The sequence below is a fragment of the Narcine bancroftii genome, chromosome 7 (genome assembly GCF_036971445.1).
Source record: "Narcine bancroftii isolate sNarBan1 chromosome 7, sNarBan1.hap1, whole genome shotgun sequence".
Classification (NCBI taxonomy): domain Eukaryota; kingdom Metazoa; phylum Chordata; class Chondrichthyes; order Torpediniformes; family Narcinidae; genus Narcine; species Narcine bancroftii.
The window spans coordinates 99,665,749-99,685,496 of NC_091475.1; the positions used below are offsets into that span (position 1 = coordinate 99,665,749).

Below are 19,748 nucleotides of genomic sequence, written 5' to 3' on the forward strand. Positions count from 1 at the left end.
GTATGGAATACAGGGTGAGCTGCTCAATTGAACACAAAATTGGCTTGATGGCAGGTGTCAGAAGGTGGTGATAGATGCTTATTATTAGAGACCTGTGACCAATAATGTGCCACAGGGATCACTGCTGGGTCCACTGTGTTTATCTTCTACATTAATGACAATATAGTTAGCATGGTTAGTAAGTTTATAAATGACACCAAGAATAGTGATGTAGGGGACAGTAAAGGAGGTTCTCAGGTTACAGCAGTATCTAGATAAACTGGGAAAGGTCCTTCTGGTTCCTGTTGAATCTGGTTAAGTATCAACAAACCTCAAGTCTTCACACTTGAGTAGGTTTCAGATTACCTTGGCAAATATTCATCCTTTAAACCATTCAATTCTCTTTTCCAGGGGTCATCTTCCAGCTGTTAACCTGGCTTATTTCATTTGCTTAATTTAAATTTTCCAATACCAGCCAAAAAGTTGTATTATACAATTAAGCCTCATATTTTGAGATGCATTTGATTCATGGATGTACCATAGGATCTATCATTGTTTAATTATGTTAAATTTAGATTCCTCCATTGATTTACAAGCTTCAGACAACCACTTCCTGTAGAAATTAATGTACTGCCACTATAACATACTCCAATGTAGGAAAACACAGCACCAAAATTTTATTAATGCATGCACATTTATTTACATGTCAGTAAATTTTCTATTAAAATACAAAAACATACAATAATAATTAAAAAAAAATCAAAGGAATTTTACATAAAAAATCATTTGTATTTATTTGTTAGATCCACAGATTCTTCCAACATTTATTATCTGCCCTTAATTGCCACTGACCTGAGGAGGCAGGTAAAAAAAAAAATCAAACACCACCTTGGGGACCATACGGGTTACATTGAATAAGAATTGCAGATTTCTCCCTCGATATTTTTGAGCCAGATGAGTATCAATGTCAATTCAGTTTCATGGTTATCTTTACTGAAACTATAATTGAAGTTACATTTATTTCACCACTTGAATTTAAATTCTGCACCTACCATAAGGGATTCAAAACTGTGTCTCTGCACTCATGGCTCAGAACTCTTATATTTTATACTATAGGACAAATCATTTTTGATGTAAAGCTGCATTAACTGATATTTACATTGGTGTTTAGTTTTAACATTATCAGCACAAAAATGGACGTGGAATCAATTAGTTTGAAGATTTACCTCAAAATATGTACATTATGAACATTGGACAAATACAAAAATTAAGAACATGGGAAATTCTCAGAGCTGAGAATACAGTGTCCAGATTGATCAATGAGGCATCACTTTGGAGCTATGACTGGTTGATCCCACAGAATGATATAGTGGTACAATAACAGAAGTTACAGTTTCAGATTCATTGCATGTAACCTTCTGATATACACTTTGTAAACCTGCTGTTTTTGGTAAAAGTGCTTGGCAGTAAGTGTCTTTCCGGAAGAGCTCACGTGGGAGTGAAGTGCTTTTTCCAAAAGTATCATGGGGTTCAACAGTGCCTGTGGATGAATAAGTCTTTGGCCCTTGAGAAGATGTGCTCCAGCAACGATCTGAATGGCCAAGGATCTTGCATTCACTAGTGCAGGACCACAAACCTATATAAAAGGAAATCAATAGTTTTAATCAGTGTTTAATTGGAAAATTAACTGTCTTGTGTCATTTACTGACACCTAATTTCCTCAGGCTTAGACATTGTAATTGAAACTCATTTGAATATAAATACTTTATTATTGTCCTTCAGAAGCAAGGTTGTCTCCGCTCCATCCTCAACATTCATTGGAGCGACTTCATCCCTAACATCAAAATACTCGAGATGGCAGAGGCTGACAGCATCGAATCCACGCTGCTGAAGATCCAACTGCGCTGGGTAGGTCACGTCTCCAGAATGGAGGACCATCGCCTTCCCAAGATCGTGTTATATGGCGAGCTCTCCACTGGTCACCGTGACAGAGGTGCACCAAAGAAGAGGTACAAGGACTGCCTAAAGAAATCTCTTGGTGCCTGCCACATTGACCACTGCCAGTGGGCTTATATTGCCTCAAACTGTGCATCTTGGTGCCTCACAGTTCGGCGGGCAGCAACCTCCTTTGATGAAGACTGCAGAGCCCACCTCACTGACAAAAGACAAAGGGGGAAAAACCCAACACCCAACCCCAACCAACCAATTTTCCCCTGCAACCGCTGCAACCGTGTCTGCCTGTCCCGCATCGGACTTGTCAGCCACGAACGACCCTGCAGCCGACGTGGACATTTACCCCTCCATAAATCTTCGTCCGCGAAGCCAAGCCAAGCCAAGGAAGAAAGAAAGAAGATGTTTTTAGTAATCCTCCTGAAGAATAAGGTCACTTTTTGTTTCTTTAGGGAATAGGATGCTCTGAACTACAGTATATCAAGTTACATTCACGTTTATCAATAAACACACAGCAATTAAAGCTATTTTATTCTGTCTCAATCTACACACTCATTTATCTATTTCAAACTTCCCAGAATAGATAACTAAGTTGCAGTATACATGGCATAATATCCCCTTTGCTGTGCAAAAAGTGGCAGTACAACTTGAGAACTGGGTCTCAGTCCAACTTCATTAAAATTGCACTTTCACATCAGCTCACATTGGATGCAACAACCTCTGGAATGTGACTTTGGACTCTCCAAGACCACACCTTTGAATTTTTTTTCCAAAATGTAAATGATCCTTTCCATGATTTACATTAAAAACAAGACTGATGAAAAGAGGAATGTATTGGCATTAAAGTATACATATATAAAATTGTTGTAATCTGTATCAATAAACAGAATCACCTGCGTGAACGTAAAATAAAATCATTTCAATAGAAATTATTAAATATGAAGGGAAATAGTCTGATTTGTAAAGCATGCAAGTTTTCTACTTAAAGGAAGTCAAGCACAAGATAATTATATCATCAAATGTAACAATGAATACCCTCGATTGGTTGAAACTAGCAGGAAAGGGAAGTTTAATTAAAACTCCAAATTAATTTAAACATTCACATAAAAATATTGTTAATTTTCTCAATTTTTTTTTCTACAAATCAAAGCCAATGCAATAGATATTTTGGAATAAATGTAAAAGATATTTGCTATAATGTTTCCAATGAGGAGAGACTTCAGTTATCAGAAGACAAAAAGGTGACATCATGAATGATTTTCAGAGTAGAATTGTATGCAAGATACTCTTGCAAAAATAAACTTGGCTGGGGGAAGAGGACAAGGAAATTGGCCAATTATTAAGAGAGAAAGAGAAATCTCATTCAAGAGAGAAGCAAGAACTTGAACCAGGCATTCCTGGAACAGAAGTAATAGCACTGAATTAAATACTAATCCAAAAGCAATTTAAATAGGATGCTGGAAACCGAGTTTTGATGGAAGCTTGTTGACTTGAAAGATGACTTCTCTTTCTGTCTTCAAAAGCTACCTGACTATTGAACAGCTTCAGCATTTAATGCTTTCATCTCCCATTTTTGTTTTTAGCATTTTACTTTCAGAAGAAAGTTTCTGAGGGAAGATCAGTGAAATTAAATGAATAAAAATTCCTTCAAAGAGATGGACATGGGAAAAATGCAGGAAGGGACACTTATAATGTAGGTTAAATGAAACAAAAAAAAAAATAGCTGTGAAGTCAATTAGCAAATGCCAACAAAATGCTAAAAATGAAGCAGAGTAAGTGCAAAAAGTCAAACTTAAATTACATTTTCAGCCTGAAATCACGGGTTTCCCATTTGGTGACGACGCTCGTGTGCACAACAACTGCACGATTAATTGCTGGCTCACCATTTCGTTTCTGACGACGAGGGTCCCTTTTGCTCTGCTCAATACCACTGATATCAGAATCACTGTCATTAAAGTCGCTGTCGCCTTTCCCGCTGTCTTTTCCGCTGAATCTGTCTTGGGTTTGATTTGCAAGCTCGCTGAAAGAAGAGTGACAAGACTTTGAATATTGTTCGACTGTCCACAAGGCTATGCCAACTCAAAAGGGCACGAACCGTGAAGCGCCAACAGTACCTGGTGAATGGTTTGCCTTGCCAGATTGTGATGGGAGGAAGTGTTCGCCCAAACCCAGAAGCGGGACTGAAATGCTGGAGAAGTAAAAAAGAATCAGAGAAGAGCGTTGACATGAGGGGACGGGACTAAAGGGAAGGAGCGGCTTGGGGAACAACACAGTGGGAAATAAAGTTGCAGGCGCCCCTCACCTCCATGGTTCTGCGTCCGCTCACGTTGGGGTACACTTTCACCCCGCCTCCACCCAGCTCCAGGGCCTCGGCCTGATCGTATCGACCATCTCTGGGGATGCCGAACCTGCCCTCCGGTCGCTGGCCTCCCTCCCACTCGGCCGACTTGTTGGCTTTGCCGCAGGCCGTGGCGATGATGACAATGGCCATGAGCAGGGCCGCGCAGCCTCCCGCCAGCACCACGATCACCACGATCGACGTGTCCCAGCTCCGCCGCCCCGGCCGCAGCGGCGCCGCGACCCCGGCCCCCGGATCCGCCGCCACGACGAACTGCAAAGTGGCGGTGGCGGACAGGGCGGGCCAGCCGCCGTCGCTGACCGACACCACGAGCCGCCAGGAGCCGGCCGCTCGGGGCCGGCGGCCCAGCCGGACATCCCCTGTGCCGCTGTCGATGCTGAACAGCCCGGCCTGGGCGCCGCTCAACAGTCGGAAGCTCAGCTTCGCGTTCACCCCTTCGTCGGCGTCTCGGGCCCTCACGCGCGTTGCCACGTAACCGGCGGCAGCGTCGCCGGGCAGCGTGATGACGGACGCCGAGCCGTTGCCCGGCAGCGGGTGGGTGATGACCGGCCTGTTGTCGTTGCGATCGGTGACGGCGAGGCGGACAGTGGCCGAGGCGCTGAGCGGCGGCGAACCGCCGTCGGTGGCCTGGAGAAAGAGCTCGGCCTCGGGCAGCGACTCGCGGTCGAAGGAGCGCAGGGCGTAGATGGCGCCGGTGCCCGGATCGACCGAGGCCAGGGCCGCGCCGGGCCCCAGCAACCGGTAGGTGACCCGGCCGTTGTCGGCGAGGTCGGGGTCGCGGGCCACCGCGGTGGTCAGGTAGGCCCCGGGCTGGTTGTTCTCCAACACGGACACCCGGTAGAGGCGGCGGGAGAAGGCGGGCGCGTGGTCGTTCTCGTCTTCCACGCGCACGGTGAGGGCGCGCACGGTGCGGTGCGGCTCCGCGCCCAGGTCCTCGGCGACGAGCGTCAGGTTGTACTCGGCGGTCCGCTCGCGGTCGAGCGCCGCCGCCGTCACCACCAGGTAACGGGAGCCGTAGGCCGGCCGCAGCGCGAAGTGCTCGTGTCCGGACAGCGCGCAGGAGACGCGGCCGTTGGCGCCCGAGTCCCTGTCCGAGGTGCTGACCAGAGCCACCAGACTGCCCGGCGCCGCCGCCTCGCTGATGTGGGCCAGACCTCCTCTTCCTCCTGCAGCCGGGGCCAGCGGCGCGATGCCGATCTCGGGCGCGTTGTCGTTCACGTCGAGGACGCGCACGGCGACCGTGCAGCCGGCGGCGGCGCTCGGCGGGGCCCCGCGGTCGTGCGCCCGCACCTCCAGCTCGAAGTTCGGCCGGTTCTCGCGGTCCAGCGGCCCGGCCAGGGTCAGGCGGCCCGACTGCGCGTCGAGGCGGAAGAGGCGGCGCATGGCCGCGGGCAGCTGCGGGCTGAAGCTGTAGACCACCTCGCCGTTGAGACCCAGGTCGGGATCAGCGGCCTCCAGGCGGAGCAGCAGCGAGCCGGGCGGCGCGTCTTCCCGCAGCTCCACCTCGAAGGAGCTCCGCTCGAAAGCCGGGCTGTTGTCGTTGGAGTCGAGCACCTGCACTCGGAGCCGTGCCGAGCCTGTCCGCGCCGGGCTGCCGCCGTCCTCGGCCTCCAGATGCAGCAGGAACTCCGCCTGCCTCTCGCGGTCCAGAGCCTCAACCAGCACCAGCTCGGCGCGCAGGAGCCCGTCGGCGCCGCTCCGCAGCTCCAGCGCGAAGGGGGCCCTCGGCGAGAGCCGGTACTTCTGCAGCGAGTTGGCGCCCAGGTCGGCGTCGAGAGCCGGCTCCAGCGGGACGCGGGTCCCCGGCGCCGAGCCCTCGCTGATTTCCACCCTCAACTCCGGTCGCCCGAACTGGGGGGCGTGGTCGTTAATGTCCCGCACTCGCACCTCGACGCGGATCAACACGAACTCGTCTCCCGACAAGTTCACCACGTCGAAGAGTAGCACACACGGCTCCGCCTGGGTTCCCCGCCCCGTTTGCGTGCGGCACAGTTGCTCTCGGTCGATGCGGCCCCCGACTCGCAGCTGCCCGTCACTCTCGCCGACTTGCACCAGAGACCAGTTTGTCTTTTGCATCAGTCGGAAGTTGCCCTTTCTCTCCAACTGCAAGTCTGTCGCCAAGTTTCCGATCACGGTGCCCAGCGGCTCTTCTTCGTTCACGGAGTAGTTGGCCGTTAGGCAGTCGATGATCGGAGCGGTTAAAAGAACGAGAAGGAGTCCAGAATACGGAACAGCAAAATTGTTTTTGGCCTTTTCGCTAATCATTATTGAACCAGAAAGCTTTTTAATTTGGTTCCTGTTGAAAGTTGTCTTTTCCGTTGTCAGTTACTCGAAAGCACTTTCAGAGCGCAAGTTCTGGATATAAACTTGCTGGCAGAGGCAAAATATTTAATTGAATCAATTACCGCATCTTTCAGGCTATTTTATTGACACGTTTATGTAAATTGGAGACTTGGCAGCCAATCGTATGTTGCGGGTTACGATGAAGGGTCCGAGGCTTGAATTGCTAAACTTCAATTGTAGACCCCACTCGGGACACTTCAGAAGCTGATAACTATTATTCGCCGTTGTTATTCCATATCTAGAAACGTACACATTCACCGTTATTAAGATAAATAAATTGAGAGGTACATAAATGACGAAGCATAAATATTCTCATCATATAGTGAACCAAATGCGATAATATAAACCAACGGTCTCCAACGTCAAATGCTACAATTCACTGATTTCACATGTTCGAGTTTCGACCTATATGTGATTAGTTCAAAATTTTGAGTTTTAAACATACATTAATATTAATTCTATTTTCATGTGAAGAGCCATAAGGTTCAAGCACCAACCATCCCTGCTGATATCTTTAAAATTGTCTTCATCCTTTGACAAAGAGGAGAAATTGCAGTTGCTGGAATCTTGAGCAAAGAGAAGTTGGAGGGCACATTTCAGTAGAGCCCCTTTTTCAAGATGCTCAATTTGCAAATGTTGACAGACCATTTCTCTCCATGGAGCATGGATGCTGAGTCCAGATATATTTATGTGCTCTTCATAGAACCATAAAACATTACAAAGGCCCCTTCAGCCCTTTTAGTCAATGCCACATTATTATTCTGCCTAATATTACTAATCAGCACTCAGTCCATAAGCCTCCCATCCATGTATGTACCTGCCCAAATTTTTCTTAAATGTGACAATTCATCCTTCATTCACCACTTAGCTGGCAGCTCATTCCACACTCCCACTACTCCTTGTGTGAAGAATGTTCCCTTTAAACTTTTCTCCATTCTCCCTTAACCTATGCTCTCCGGTTTCTATCTCACCTAACTTCAGTGGAAAAAGCCTATTTGAATTTATTCTATCTATGCCCCTCATAATTTTGTACACCTCTATCAAATCTTCCCTCATTCTTCTGTCCTTCAGGGAATAAAATCCTAACCTGTTTAACCTTTCCTTGTAACTTGGTTCCTGAAGTCCTGGCAACATCCTAGTAAAGCTTCTCTGCACTCTTTCAATGCCATTGATATCTTTCCTGTTGTTAGGTGACCAAAAATGCACTCAATATTCCAAATTTGTCTTCATCCACAACTTTACCACTACATCCCACTGCCTATACTCATACTTTCATTTATGAAGGCCAAAATGCCAAAAGCTTTCTTTACAACCCCATCCACCTGTGACACCACTTTCAGGGAGTTATGTACCTGTATTCCCATATCCCTCAGTTCTACTTCACTCCTACCATTTACCATGTATGTCCTACTTTGGTTCTTCCAAAATGCAACAGCTCACACTTGTCTGCATTAAATTTTATCTGCCAGTTTTCCAGCTGGCCCAGATCCCTCTGCAAACTATGAAAGCATTCGTTGTATCCTTCTTAATTATAGTCTTTTTTATTGACTTTATGAGTTGAATTGACATCCATTGACTATTCAATTGTAGCAAAAGTTTCATTGCTTTTCAGTCCTACACCATTACTTTCAATGTCCTCAAGATACCAATATTCCTTATTTTTAAATTGTCATGCAACAATACAAAAAATGGAATATACACAAAATTTCCTTCTGCTAGCCTTAAGGCAAATGAAGAGTTGCCATTAACATTGCCTGGCACCTCTAAAAATAAGAGAGAGAAAAGATACTGACTGTGCATGAATTCACTTCCAGTGATCCCGCAGCCTCTGCAGCTGTTCGACTCTCTTCTTTGGCTTGGCTTTGTGGACGAAGATTTATGGAGGGGTATATCCACGTCTGCTGCAGGTTCGTTGGTGACTGACAAGTCCAATGCGGGACAGGCAGGCGTGGTTGCAGCGGTTGCAAGGGAAAATTCGTTGGTTGGGGTTGGGTGTTGGGTTTTTCCTCCTTTGTCTTTTGTCAGTGAGGTGGGCTCTGCGGTCTTCTTCAAAGGAGGTTGCTGCCCGCTGAACTGTGAGGCACCAAGATGCACGGTTGGAGGCGATATTAGCCCACTGGTGGTGGTGAATGTGGCAGGCACCAAGAGATTTCTTTAAGCAGTCTTTGTACCTCTTCTTTGGTGCACCTCTGTCTCGGTGGCCAGTGGAGAGCTCGCCATATAACACAATCTTGGGAAGGCGATAGTCCTCCATTCTGGAGACGTGACCCACCCAGCGCAGTTGGGTCTTCAGCAGCATGGATTCGATGCTTGCGGACTCTGCCAGCTCGACTACTTCGATGTTGGTGATGAAGTCATTCCAGTGAATGTTGAGGATGGAGCGGAGACAGCGCTGATGGAAGCGTTCTAGGAGCCGTAGGTGATGCCGGTAGAGGACCCATGATTTGGAGCTGAACAGGAGTGTGGGTATGACAACGGCTCTGTACACGCTGATCTTTGTGTGTTTCTTCAGGTGGTTGTTTTTCCAGACTCTTTTGTGTAGTCTTCCAAAGGCACTATTTGCCTTGGCAAGTCTGTTGTCTATCTCTTTGTCGATCCTTGCATCAGATGAAATGGTGCAGCCGAGATAGGTAAACTGGTTGACCGTTTTGAGTTCTGTGTGCCCGATGGAGATGTGGGGGGCCTGGTTGTCATTGGTGGGGAATTGGCTGTTGGAGGACCTCAGTTTTATTCAGGCTGACCAAGACACAAGAGCTGTTCGACTACTGTTCAATCTAATGGCAACCTGAGCTTCAGATCCAGACCTCCGATAAAATCAGGATGCTTTCAGCGCCCGAGGCCCTTAGGTTACCCTTCTTGTCCTCAGCATCCTCTCTAATCCTAGTTGTGATACCTGGTTCCCATGAGCCATTCTCCAGCAGCCCACAGCATATGTGGGTCCTTTGACTCATGGTCAACAGCCTGCAGTGGTTGCTAAGGGGTGTGCTGTGAATCTTTCGAGCACAAGTTGCGAATAGTCCATCACTTGGGTGGGTCCTTCAGCTGCCATCCTGTAGGGTTGTCTCATAAACTCCTCAATGAGAGTGTTCGTCCTATTTCTTGTACTCTGTGCTGGTCTGCTTCTCCCCCTAAGTCTATAACCCTTCATAGATCAATGTCCGGCACATGCACTACCATCTTGGGTGTTGTCGCCAAGGTTGCAGGATTAAAAATAAACAATGTCAGCTCCTTTAACAGGCAATTTAAAGCCTGTATGGACAAGGACCAAGTGGTAGGACCCTGTGGAGCAGCGCTATGTCTCCAGTCTCTGCTGCCATTACGGCAGTTCTGTCAGCGCCACTATATTTTTCTATTCACTGCAGTCTAGTTCCTGTCTACTATCTGCCTCTAGATGAAATCTTTTGTTGGCCACTGAGGCTGAGCTAGATTGCTATTTCTTTGTTCGTTGTTGTTTAAGAACTGCTATTAAAATAAGCAAGTGTAAGAATCGTCAGATATTTTTACATAAATAAACAATTTAAATGAGATTTTGTCTATCATAGATCAGCAAGAAAATGTGACTTGCTGCAACTAGAAATGCAGGTAAAAGAGTTTTGAATGATTTGCAATTTACGGAGAATGGAAGATTGTCCTGGAGACAATCGTTTTTGATTCATATCCATTTTTTAACCAATAATTTATATCCACCTCTATCTTTCTCCATCCCCATTTCAAACCATCTGCTGTCGAAGCATTCATCCAAGCTTTCGTTATTACAAAATTAACTATCCCAGTGGCCTCTTGGACAATCTTCCATTCTCTGTAAATTGCAGATGTTTCAAAACTCCTTTGCCTGTACTTCTAGTTGCAGCAAGTCACAAGGTTCTTTCAGGAGGCCAGAATACCACAATGTAAAGCCACATATTCTACCCCTATGCAGCTCTTAGGGTACTCATCTGAAAGAGCAGGAGGCGCCTCCGAGGCGCACTTTGTAACACAGGAGACTACAGATGCTGGACACATGGACAACTGCTCATGCTGAGACAGTGAAAGAGTTCCTCCTGTCCTCACCTGTCAACGCTACTAGGATTCACATTCAGCGTAACATTGTCCATCATTTCTGCCAACTGCTACAAGACCCCACTGCCAGACACATCTGTCCCTTTCCTAGGAATCACACTCTCCTCGATTCCCTTGTTTGCTTAACCTTTCTCATTCACCTATCTGTGACCCATGTTATTTTACTCTGCAACTGAAAGTAACACACCTCCTCCCTCACAATCTTCCAGGGTCAGAAACAACCCTATGTGAAACAAAGATCTATGTGCACCTCCAGTAATGTCATCTACTGCATTTGGTGCTTCCGATGTAGCCTCTACATTGGTGAGACCCGATCTAGACTTAGAGACCCTTACACAGAGCATTTATGCTCTGTCCCCAATGGTCATCCAGTTACGTGGCTTTGCAGCTCCCTTCCCTTTTCCCACATTGACTTATTTGTCCTGGACCTCCACTGCCAGAGTGAAGCCAAACAAAAACTAAAGGGACAAACTCGTATTCCCCCTGGTTTGAACATATAATATTCTAATTGTAGGATGAATCTGGTCTTCTTCTGTATCCCTTCTGTTCTTCCCCCTCTTTTTTATTCTTTTCAGTGTATCCAATCATTGTTCTTACAATATGTGTGCTACAATGAACTCATTAATTTCAGACTTATTGTCACATTCTTTTCCTGCAGGTAGGGCAGAATGACTACACAAATAAAGAAATATAAACAACTGACTGCAATACAGAGAGGGAAAAAACACACTCTTTAATTGAGTTTATTGTTGAGGAGTCTGATGGTGGAGGGGCAGCAGCTGTTCCTGAATCTGGTGCAAGCCTTATGGTACCTTAACCTCTTTAGTGATGGCAGCAGCGAGAACAGCGTGGGTGGTGTGGGTCCTTGATTGTTCTGGAGGCGGTTTTCCCCTTTGATGTTCTGGATGATGGGGAAGGTTTTGCCTGTGTTGTCCTGGATTGTGTCTCAGACCCTTTTCAGGGCTTTATGCTCAGGGGAATTGGTGTCCTCACACCAGACCGATGCAGCCGGTCAGCACACTTCCCACCACATGTATTATCTCACGCTCAGGCGCACAATGGTCTGTAGCTACACCAATATGAATAACTAGTTTCATGAAAAAAGGCCAAGCCTTAAATCATAATATGTATGAATTTAGTTTCACGTTGAAGCACCAGACCTCATATATCTTTGTCCATAACTGTAGGGTCGTGTTTTAACGCTGTAATGTAATAATATTATGCACGAAATGTTTTCACGATTTAAAGTCGTTCCCTGCGTACATTCATGTTATTTAATCAAGAATATGGACTGGCGCACTCCACCAGTTCATATTCTTGATTACAAACAAGATCAATTAACCTAATGTATGAACTTTTTGAAAACAATTGCTCCCAGATGAAACTATTTTTCTATGCGGCTTTTTGTGTTAGAAATGTTGAATTTCTCTTCAACACCTCATTGTAGTTTTGTTTGTTTCTGTGTAAATACAGTATCACTATTCTGGCTGCGCTCTTTCACTGTATAGAAAATAGTGGCAGGTGAAGAACAACCGCTTCCAATGGGATTTAGTTTTAAGCACTCGCAGATTTAGGGTGATTTCAATGGCCAGATTAGTTCAATGGCTTATGAAAGTCTCGTTAGCAGTACACGGAGAAAAGCTCGACAGGGCATCCTATTTGAGGCATCAAATGCTTGTTTTATTTCAATGGCGCAAACCAAAAGGATACTCGACTATTTCAACAGAGAACCCGCGCTAAGTTTAATACAATGAGCAATCGCCACATGTATCCGTTATGTGTTTCTCTGCGGACACAATCAACTGCCATAACTCTTTGACTAAACGATGATGTGGACTGAATTGAATACAATTGCAGTGGATATTAAAATACATTTAGTGATCCACCCTAGCGATATGCATGTTACGCCTATCTTGCGATTTTATTTCCCATCTTTCGTACACGCTAACACTTCGCTGTTTTTTTTAAATATAGAGACAAAACATCAGTAGGCGGTTCGGATCGTTCAACTCGAGGGAATGAAACCATCTGCCATAAGAGCTAAAGAATCAGGAAATAGGTCGCGTGATAGATTTGTGTTACTTGCTCTGTGTACTGAGTTCCATTTAGGAACAGGAAATGCTTCACATCTCGGATTGTATCTTTTACAATGGTTAAATTTTACAATTTGAGTTCAAGACTAAATTGCAATGTGTGTATATTTCTGCACTCAATCTCTTTAGGTTATGTATTTCGTGAATAAATTATTTAATTAGTTTGTTCACAAATTTTAAGTGTTCAGGGTTGATCGCATAAAGTAATTCCAGCACTGGTGGGACAGAATAACATTTGGGAATGTCACGAATAATTGACCACATATTATCCAGGACAAAGTTGGAAGACTAAAAAAGAAACTTAAAGATTACCTACAAATTATTAATATAAAATAAACGTAATATCAATGAAAAATGGAAAATACATGCTCAGGGTGACAAAACATTTAATTCTTAATAGATGTGCGAATTCTTATCACATTTTTAATAGTAGTGTCTAAAGTGTACGTTCCAAATTGTACTTAAAGTAATTAACTGCAGTGAGGCCACGCGAGTGGAACGAGACTAGATTGTTGGAAAGGGTTGGAGTTTCCCAGGGATAGGTCGAGGATTATGTAGACGGGAATGTGAAATGCACCCTCACTACTCGAATCCCTGCAGAGAAAACTTTTGCCAATCACTTGTCCGAAGAACAAAGGAAGGTTTAATCGCCTCGTTAACATACCAAAAGAGAGCGGAGCCATCTCAAAAGCTCATTTTCTAAGTAACTTGGCAGACAACTGCCAAGTTGATCACGAGAGCAAACATGGGCACAATGGACCAATTTCTTTAAGGGAAAGCAAATGCTCGATGCCAAAAAGTTGGATTTAGTCGGACTGTATCTAATGCTTGTATTGTGTAAAACGCGTGCAGACAGAGAGCTTGAAATAAAATCACGTGACAAACAGACTGCCGTTGATTTAAGAGAATTTAGTGGTAGTCTAGAATTGCAGATCAACCTGACAAAACATAATTACTGATATAAACCAACCTTTAAAAAACACTTTGGCATTTGTTGAACTAAATTTAAAAGAAGTACCCCTAAATGCTTCATTTAAAGTTTGCGCATTTTAGTCTGAGACACGACACATGCTGGGAATGCAGATTATTTATAAACAGTCTAACGAAACATGGTCTGGGTGTTGTGATGCCTTTCTTTGTGCTTGTTAACTTGTATAAAGGTCTTTTTACAGTAAGCATGTCGCCATTCTATCCCTTCAAAATAAATGACTTTATGCCAGTTATTTTTGCTCCAGTTCATAGATGTTGACAAGGAAAGTCATCCATAGACTCGAAGACAACCCGCGTGAGTTTTTGCAATTGCGATCCGGGATTCATTCATTGTTATTTTACTCGCTACGTTAAAACATATGGAACATTGCAGCCTAACATTCTTAGAATTGAAGGTCACATCAGAAACGCGTTTTAAATTACACCAAAATCCTCTGAAATTGTATTTCTGGTGCATAATTATTTCACATTTTCTGCTAATCATTCATCTCGTTATTGAATTGACAAGACTGGAGTCTAGAGACATGTTTGAAATATAATATGACCTCCTGACAGTTTAAAAAAAAATCAGTAGTCAGTATGGCTACTAATGAAACAAAAGTGCTTACAGCATAAAGACCATATCTTCAAATTAAAGCGTAATGTATATTTCTTCTACCCAGTCATGAGCACCGGGTCATTTAGCTAAAACTGAAATTAAATTAAAGTTGAAATTGAAGAGTATGTTTAAAAGTATTTTCTGAAGCAAGTTGATTCTTCATACTGATTCTTCAGACGCAAAGCGAACAAAAGGTGTACGTGTGAAAGGAACTGGTGGTGACAGAGGTGCTGAGAGCGGCTGATGGGCACATTCAGGATTTTTTAAAGCGGCTTAAATCCTCCTTAAATCATTATTGAAAAGTCATTGGAAATCTGGCAGGAATCTGCACAGATTGGCAAGAAATAGAACAAAGCACCAGTTTCTTCATATGAAGAAGTGGAACAATTTCAGATGTCTTTCTTAACCAATATCCAACACAAAATAAAAGTCATTGTTGTTTTAGCATCTTTGCAAGTTTATGGCACGCCAAAACAAGTTCATTGCATCGGATGCAAATCATCACATATATTTTGGTCGTGGAAAACTTTATCTCGGGAGACGTATAGTCATTTTTCCATAAGCTTATGTACAACAGAGAAAATGTGAGAAAGAAGGAACAAAAGCAAATAATCCACCCAATTCCGTCGAAATTAATCTCGGATAAAATATACATTTAATTTAATTCACTCAGAAACTTTAATATTCAATTTAAAGGAACTGAGCATACGCTAATTATCAGGATATTTAACCAAGTTCTTTGCAGAGCGTTCGTTCAGGTGCCTCAAATTCATTCCAATTTATCAGCTCTAAAATGTACAGAGTTCGTGCATTTCAGACAATGTTCCAAGGCATTTTTTCCCCCCTATGGTCCAACTTGAAATCTTGAACAATTAACTCGGAAGAAATAATGAGCTCCGTTAACAGAGACCACAGTAACTTGGTTAACTGGCATCGGGACAAACGAAAATGAAACGTTAATAATTAGAATTGTTCTAATTATAGCACAATATTAACTAAATATGAAAAGACCACAGACTTAACGTGAGACAAGAAATTATTTAATGTATCAGGAATCAGAAAAAAAGATGAGAGAATACCGACCGAAACTCTACTTGGTAGATGACATTCGATCGGCTAATACAGTTCTTTTCTTATGAGCTTGTTTTTCCTCCTCTATGAAGTTGCATGGCTGTTGAGCATTAGGACGTATGTGGTCTAACTTCGAATTAATTATGTTCTTGCGGAACTGGCAGTGCAATTGCAACTTTATAAACATAATTACCAGGGGATAGTTTTAAATTCATGATTTGTCCAAGGTCAGGAGATGGAAGGATCATGAAGTTACAGATCTTTTTTTGTAAAACGGCGTATGAATTGTCACATCTTCAAAATCAGATTTCCTTGTATGGTATTCATGTTTATATTACTTACAAAGCTAAACACAAATCCAACCTTTTTTTCTTGCCTTTCTAAATAAAACGTATTCCACAATTTTTCTTAACTTGTTGAAATCGGCTGTATGTTAATTTTGAGTGGAAATATGTTATTGGTACACTTTTTATTAAGAGTTTGACTTGAAATTTTGGCACTGCCAAAAATAATCTTGTGGAGGAACTCAGTGGGTCAAGTTGCATCAATGGGAGCAAAAGATTTGTTGATGTTTCAGCTAGGAACCCTTTATCAATAACTACTGAGTTTGTCTCGCAAATTGACTTTGGCTTCAGATTTCAGCTTCTTTGGTCTTTCCTGTGTCTGAAGAATAACATTGATTCTGATTTTGTTTTAATTTAATAAATTGATAAGAAGAAATTAGATTTAATCTGGTACATAGAACATTACAGCACAGTACAGGCCCTTTGGCCCTAGATACCCCTTCCTACCTATAACCCTCTATTTTTCTTTAATCCAAGAGTCTCTTAAATGGCCCCAATGTTTCAGCCTCCACCACAATGTGTGGCAAGGCATTCCGGGCACCCACAATGCTCTGTGTAAACAAAAAAAATTACCCTTCACTTTGGACAAATGTCCTCTGGTGTTTTCTACTCCTGTCCTGGGAAAAAGGACCTGGCTGCCTCTCAGAATCTTGCAAACCTCTATTAAATCACTTCTCACCCTTCTTTGCTCCAAAGGAAAAAAGCCTTGCTTCATAAGACTTGTTTTCCAATCGAGGTAACATCCTGGTAAATCTCCTCTGCACCCTCTCCATGACTTCCACATCTTTCCTGTAATAAGGTGACCAGAAATGAACACAATACTTTTAAGTGTGGTCTCACCAGAGATTTGTAGAGTTGCAACATGACCTCTCAATTCTTGAACTCAAGAGGTAGAACTTATCCATGTCAACTAAATATGTTTTTCCATTTAACTAACAATATTTGTGCCATAATGCAGTTTATTAAAATGTTTATGAAGCTACTGTTAAAACTACCAAAGATAGTTGGTTGCCTTTTGTATTGATAATAATGACTTTACTGATTACCGATTGTCCAAAATTCTCATCTGTTTCAGAGAAGAAAGTGCAGTGATTTGAAGAACTGATAACAACTATCATGGGATTAATGTTGTCTATTGAGTTACTGGCTGGTTGAGTGTATCAGTCAAATAAAATTCTGGGAGAAAAGAAATTCTTACAATTTCATGACACTGGCCTGAGTTAAATCTGGCAGGAAAAATATGGGGTATCTCATCTGACTAATGATTTAAGAGATAACCCAGCAAACAACAATGGGAGGTAGGAAATGTTTTAGGGTGTGACAGTACGCACCCAGATAAACTTACTCTTAATCTACTTGCTAAAAGATGACACTGTGACAAATAATTCTGCTATAGTGTGGATCCTAAACTCCCATTGCCTAGAATTGATGGCTAAACCTTTAACTATCCAATAGCCCGGCTCTGGAATTCCTTTTCTAAATCTCACTACCATGTTTACTCCTTTTAAAAGACCTCTAAATGCTATATCCTTGACCAACTGTTTGACCCACCCAGTTCAAACACCTTGTTAATTTTGACACACACATACTCTTCTGAAACAAATTGGGCATCTAACGATTTTAAAGCCACAATATAAATACAATTTGTTCCACTTGGCAGAAGCTTGGATGCAGCTCCCCCATGTCAACTTCCAGAAGGCCTTTGAATCTATGCTTCATATACAGCTGCTCAAGATGAGAGCCCATGAGATTGCAGGGAAGATGCTAGCATGGGTAGAACATTGGCAGATGGGAAGGAAAGAGAGTGGGAATAAAGGGATCCTATTTTGATAGGCTATTGGTTACAGGTGGTGTTTCACAGAGGTTGGCGTTGGGGCCACTTTTTTACAAAGCATTGTTAATGTTTTAGATTGCAGAATAAATGCCTTTTGTGGCTAAATTTGCAGATGATACAAAGATAGATGGAGGGGCAGGTAATGATAAGGAAATGGAAAGGCTGCAGAAAGACAGATAGATTAGGAGAATGGACAAAGAAGTGGGAAATGATCAGATATTATTTCAGATACTATTGTCATGTAATATAATATATTACACAAAATTGCTTTTAGTCTGTCATATGGCAGACAAAGATTTGGCATTAACATGGCCTGGTGCCCCTTACAGTCAGAGAAAGAGAAGCAAAATAAACCCCACCCCTCCCGCCCCCCCCCCCCCACCGAGTCACCATGTCCATTGATTTCCCCCCCCCCCTCCCCCATTAATCCTGTAGCCATTGCAGTTGCACAAGACTGGAGTTCAGTTCAAACCATTGGCAACCCTAGCCCAGATCCAAACCTCTAATACAATGAGGAAGCCTTCAGCGCCCAGGGTCCTTTGAGTGTCCTCCTTGCCCTCTTAAATTTGAGTTCTAATATCTGATTCCCATGAGCCAGCCTTCAGTAGCCTACTTTTTGAGGGGGTCCTTTGCAAGTCATCAACCGCCCGCAAGCCTGGGTGGATCCTTCAGTCATTGAGTCTGTCGCTAGTATGCTGCCATGGTCACTGCCCTATGGGGTCATCTCTCTGCTTCTCCTTCCCAATGGGGGTTGTTCTCCCCATTTCTGGTACCTTGTGACAGCTTGCTTCTTCCCCAGAGCCTGCAACCTCTCAAAGCTGCTGCCAAACACAGGCAGCGTCATCTTGGGCCTAGACTATGCTGTTGCAAGATTTTAAATAAAACACTGTCAGTTCTTTTAACAAGCTGTTAAAAGGCTGCATGGAGCTGTCACCAGTAGGACTGGGCATAGGACTCTGCGGGGGAGCACAGTGTCTCCCCTACCCACTCTCCCTGGGTCCGTACCAATGGCAGTGCTGTTGTTACAACAACCCCAGCAGCACATCAGCATGGAGGCCCCAGGACAGATCTTCAGAGAATGTTGACACCCAGAAATTTGATGTTCTTAACCCTTTCCATTTCTGAACTTTCAATGAGGACTGGTTCATGTCCTGATTTTCCCCTCCTGATGTCCACAATCAGCTCATTGGTTTTGCTAACATTGAATACAAGGATGTTGTGACACCGCTCAACTAGCAGATCTATCTCCCTCTTCTATGCTATGTGCTTTGCCATCTGTGATTCTGTCAACAACCATGACATGATTGGCAAATTTGTAGGTGGTATTTGAATTGTGTCTAGCCACACAGTCATGGGTGTAGAGCAAGTAGAGCATTTGGCTTAAGCATGCATCCTTGAGATGCACCTGTGTTGATCGTAAATGAGGAGGAGATGTTCCCGATTCATAGTGACTGTGATCTCTGATGGGGAGGACAAAAGGGGGAGGGGGAGGTTCAGAAGCCCAGGTTTTTGAGTTTGTTGACCAGTACTGAGGGTATGATGGAGTTGAAAACTGAGCTGTAGTCAATTAAGAGTAGCCTGATGTATTTGTTGCTGTTATCTAGGTGATTCAGAGTTGAGTGGAGAGTCAGTGATGTTGCATTGGCTGTGGAGAGATTGTGTCATTAGGCAAATTGCAGTGGGTCCAGGCCTTTACTTAGGTATGAGTTCATTCTTGTCATGTCTAACCTCTCAAAAGTATTTTATCACAGTTGATGTGAGTCATCAAGACAGTTCACTTTTCTCTTCTTGAGCACTGGGATGATTGAGGTCCTTTTGAAGCAGGTGGGAACCTCTGACTGCAGCTATGAGCAATTGATAATGTCCATGAACACCAGCTAATTGACTGGTACCGATTTTCAGTACCCTGCAAAGTACACCATCAGGGCCTGCCACCTTACGAGGGTTCACCTTTTGAAGGATGTTCTGACATTGGCCTCAGAGACAGATATTACAAGGTCATCAGATTCTGCAGGGATTTACATAGGTACCACTGAGTTCTCCTTCTGAAAGCAAACATACAAAGTGTTGAGCTCATTGGTTAGTGAAGCATCACAGCCATTTATTGTATTTGGCCTCATCTTGTTGG

The 19,748-nt window shown here is 43.6% G+C and overlaps 1 protein-coding gene across 2 annotated transcripts; it reads right to left on the bottom strand.

Moving 5' to 3' along the window:
• Positions 1-656: 656 nt before the first annotated feature.
• LOC138739138 (protocadherin-8-like) lies at positions 657-12,771 on the bottom strand. Of its 2 annotated transcripts, XM_069890647.1 has the most exons (6): positions 12,665-12,771; positions 4,232-5,029; positions 4,044-4,117; positions 3,813-3,949; positions 1,472-1,615; positions 657-831 (listed from the first exon to the last, which is right to left on the bottom strand). In XM_069890647.1, exons 1-6 carry the CDS (start codon positions 12,716-12,718, stop codon positions 779-781), a joined length of 1,260 nt encoding a protein of 419 aa, XP_069746748.1. In that variant the 5' UTR covers positions 12,719-12,771; the 3' UTR covers positions 657-778. The 2 variants fall into 2 exon arrangements, with proteins under 2 accessions (XP_069746748.1, XP_069746747.1); XM_069890646.1 differs by lacking the exon at positions 657-831 and having other exon boundaries at positions 1,185-1,615.
• Positions 12,772-19,748: the final 6,977 nt, after the last annotated feature.

Bases quoted from the DNA above. Each gene is read 5' to 3' on its own strand.
- LOC138739138 (XM_069890646.1), bottom strand. From the start codon at position 12,718: ATGGTTTCATTCCCTCGAGTTGAACGATCCGAACCGCCTACTGATGTT. The intron at 5,030-12,664 runs CTATATTTAAAA...CGGGTCACCTAC, and splicing joins CGCCTACTGATGTTTTGTCT to CGGTTGCTGGGGCCCGGCGC. The intron at 4,118-4,231 runs GTGAGGGGCGCC...TTACTTCTCCAG, and splicing joins GCGGACGCAGAACCATGGAG to CATTTCAGTCCCGCTTCTGG.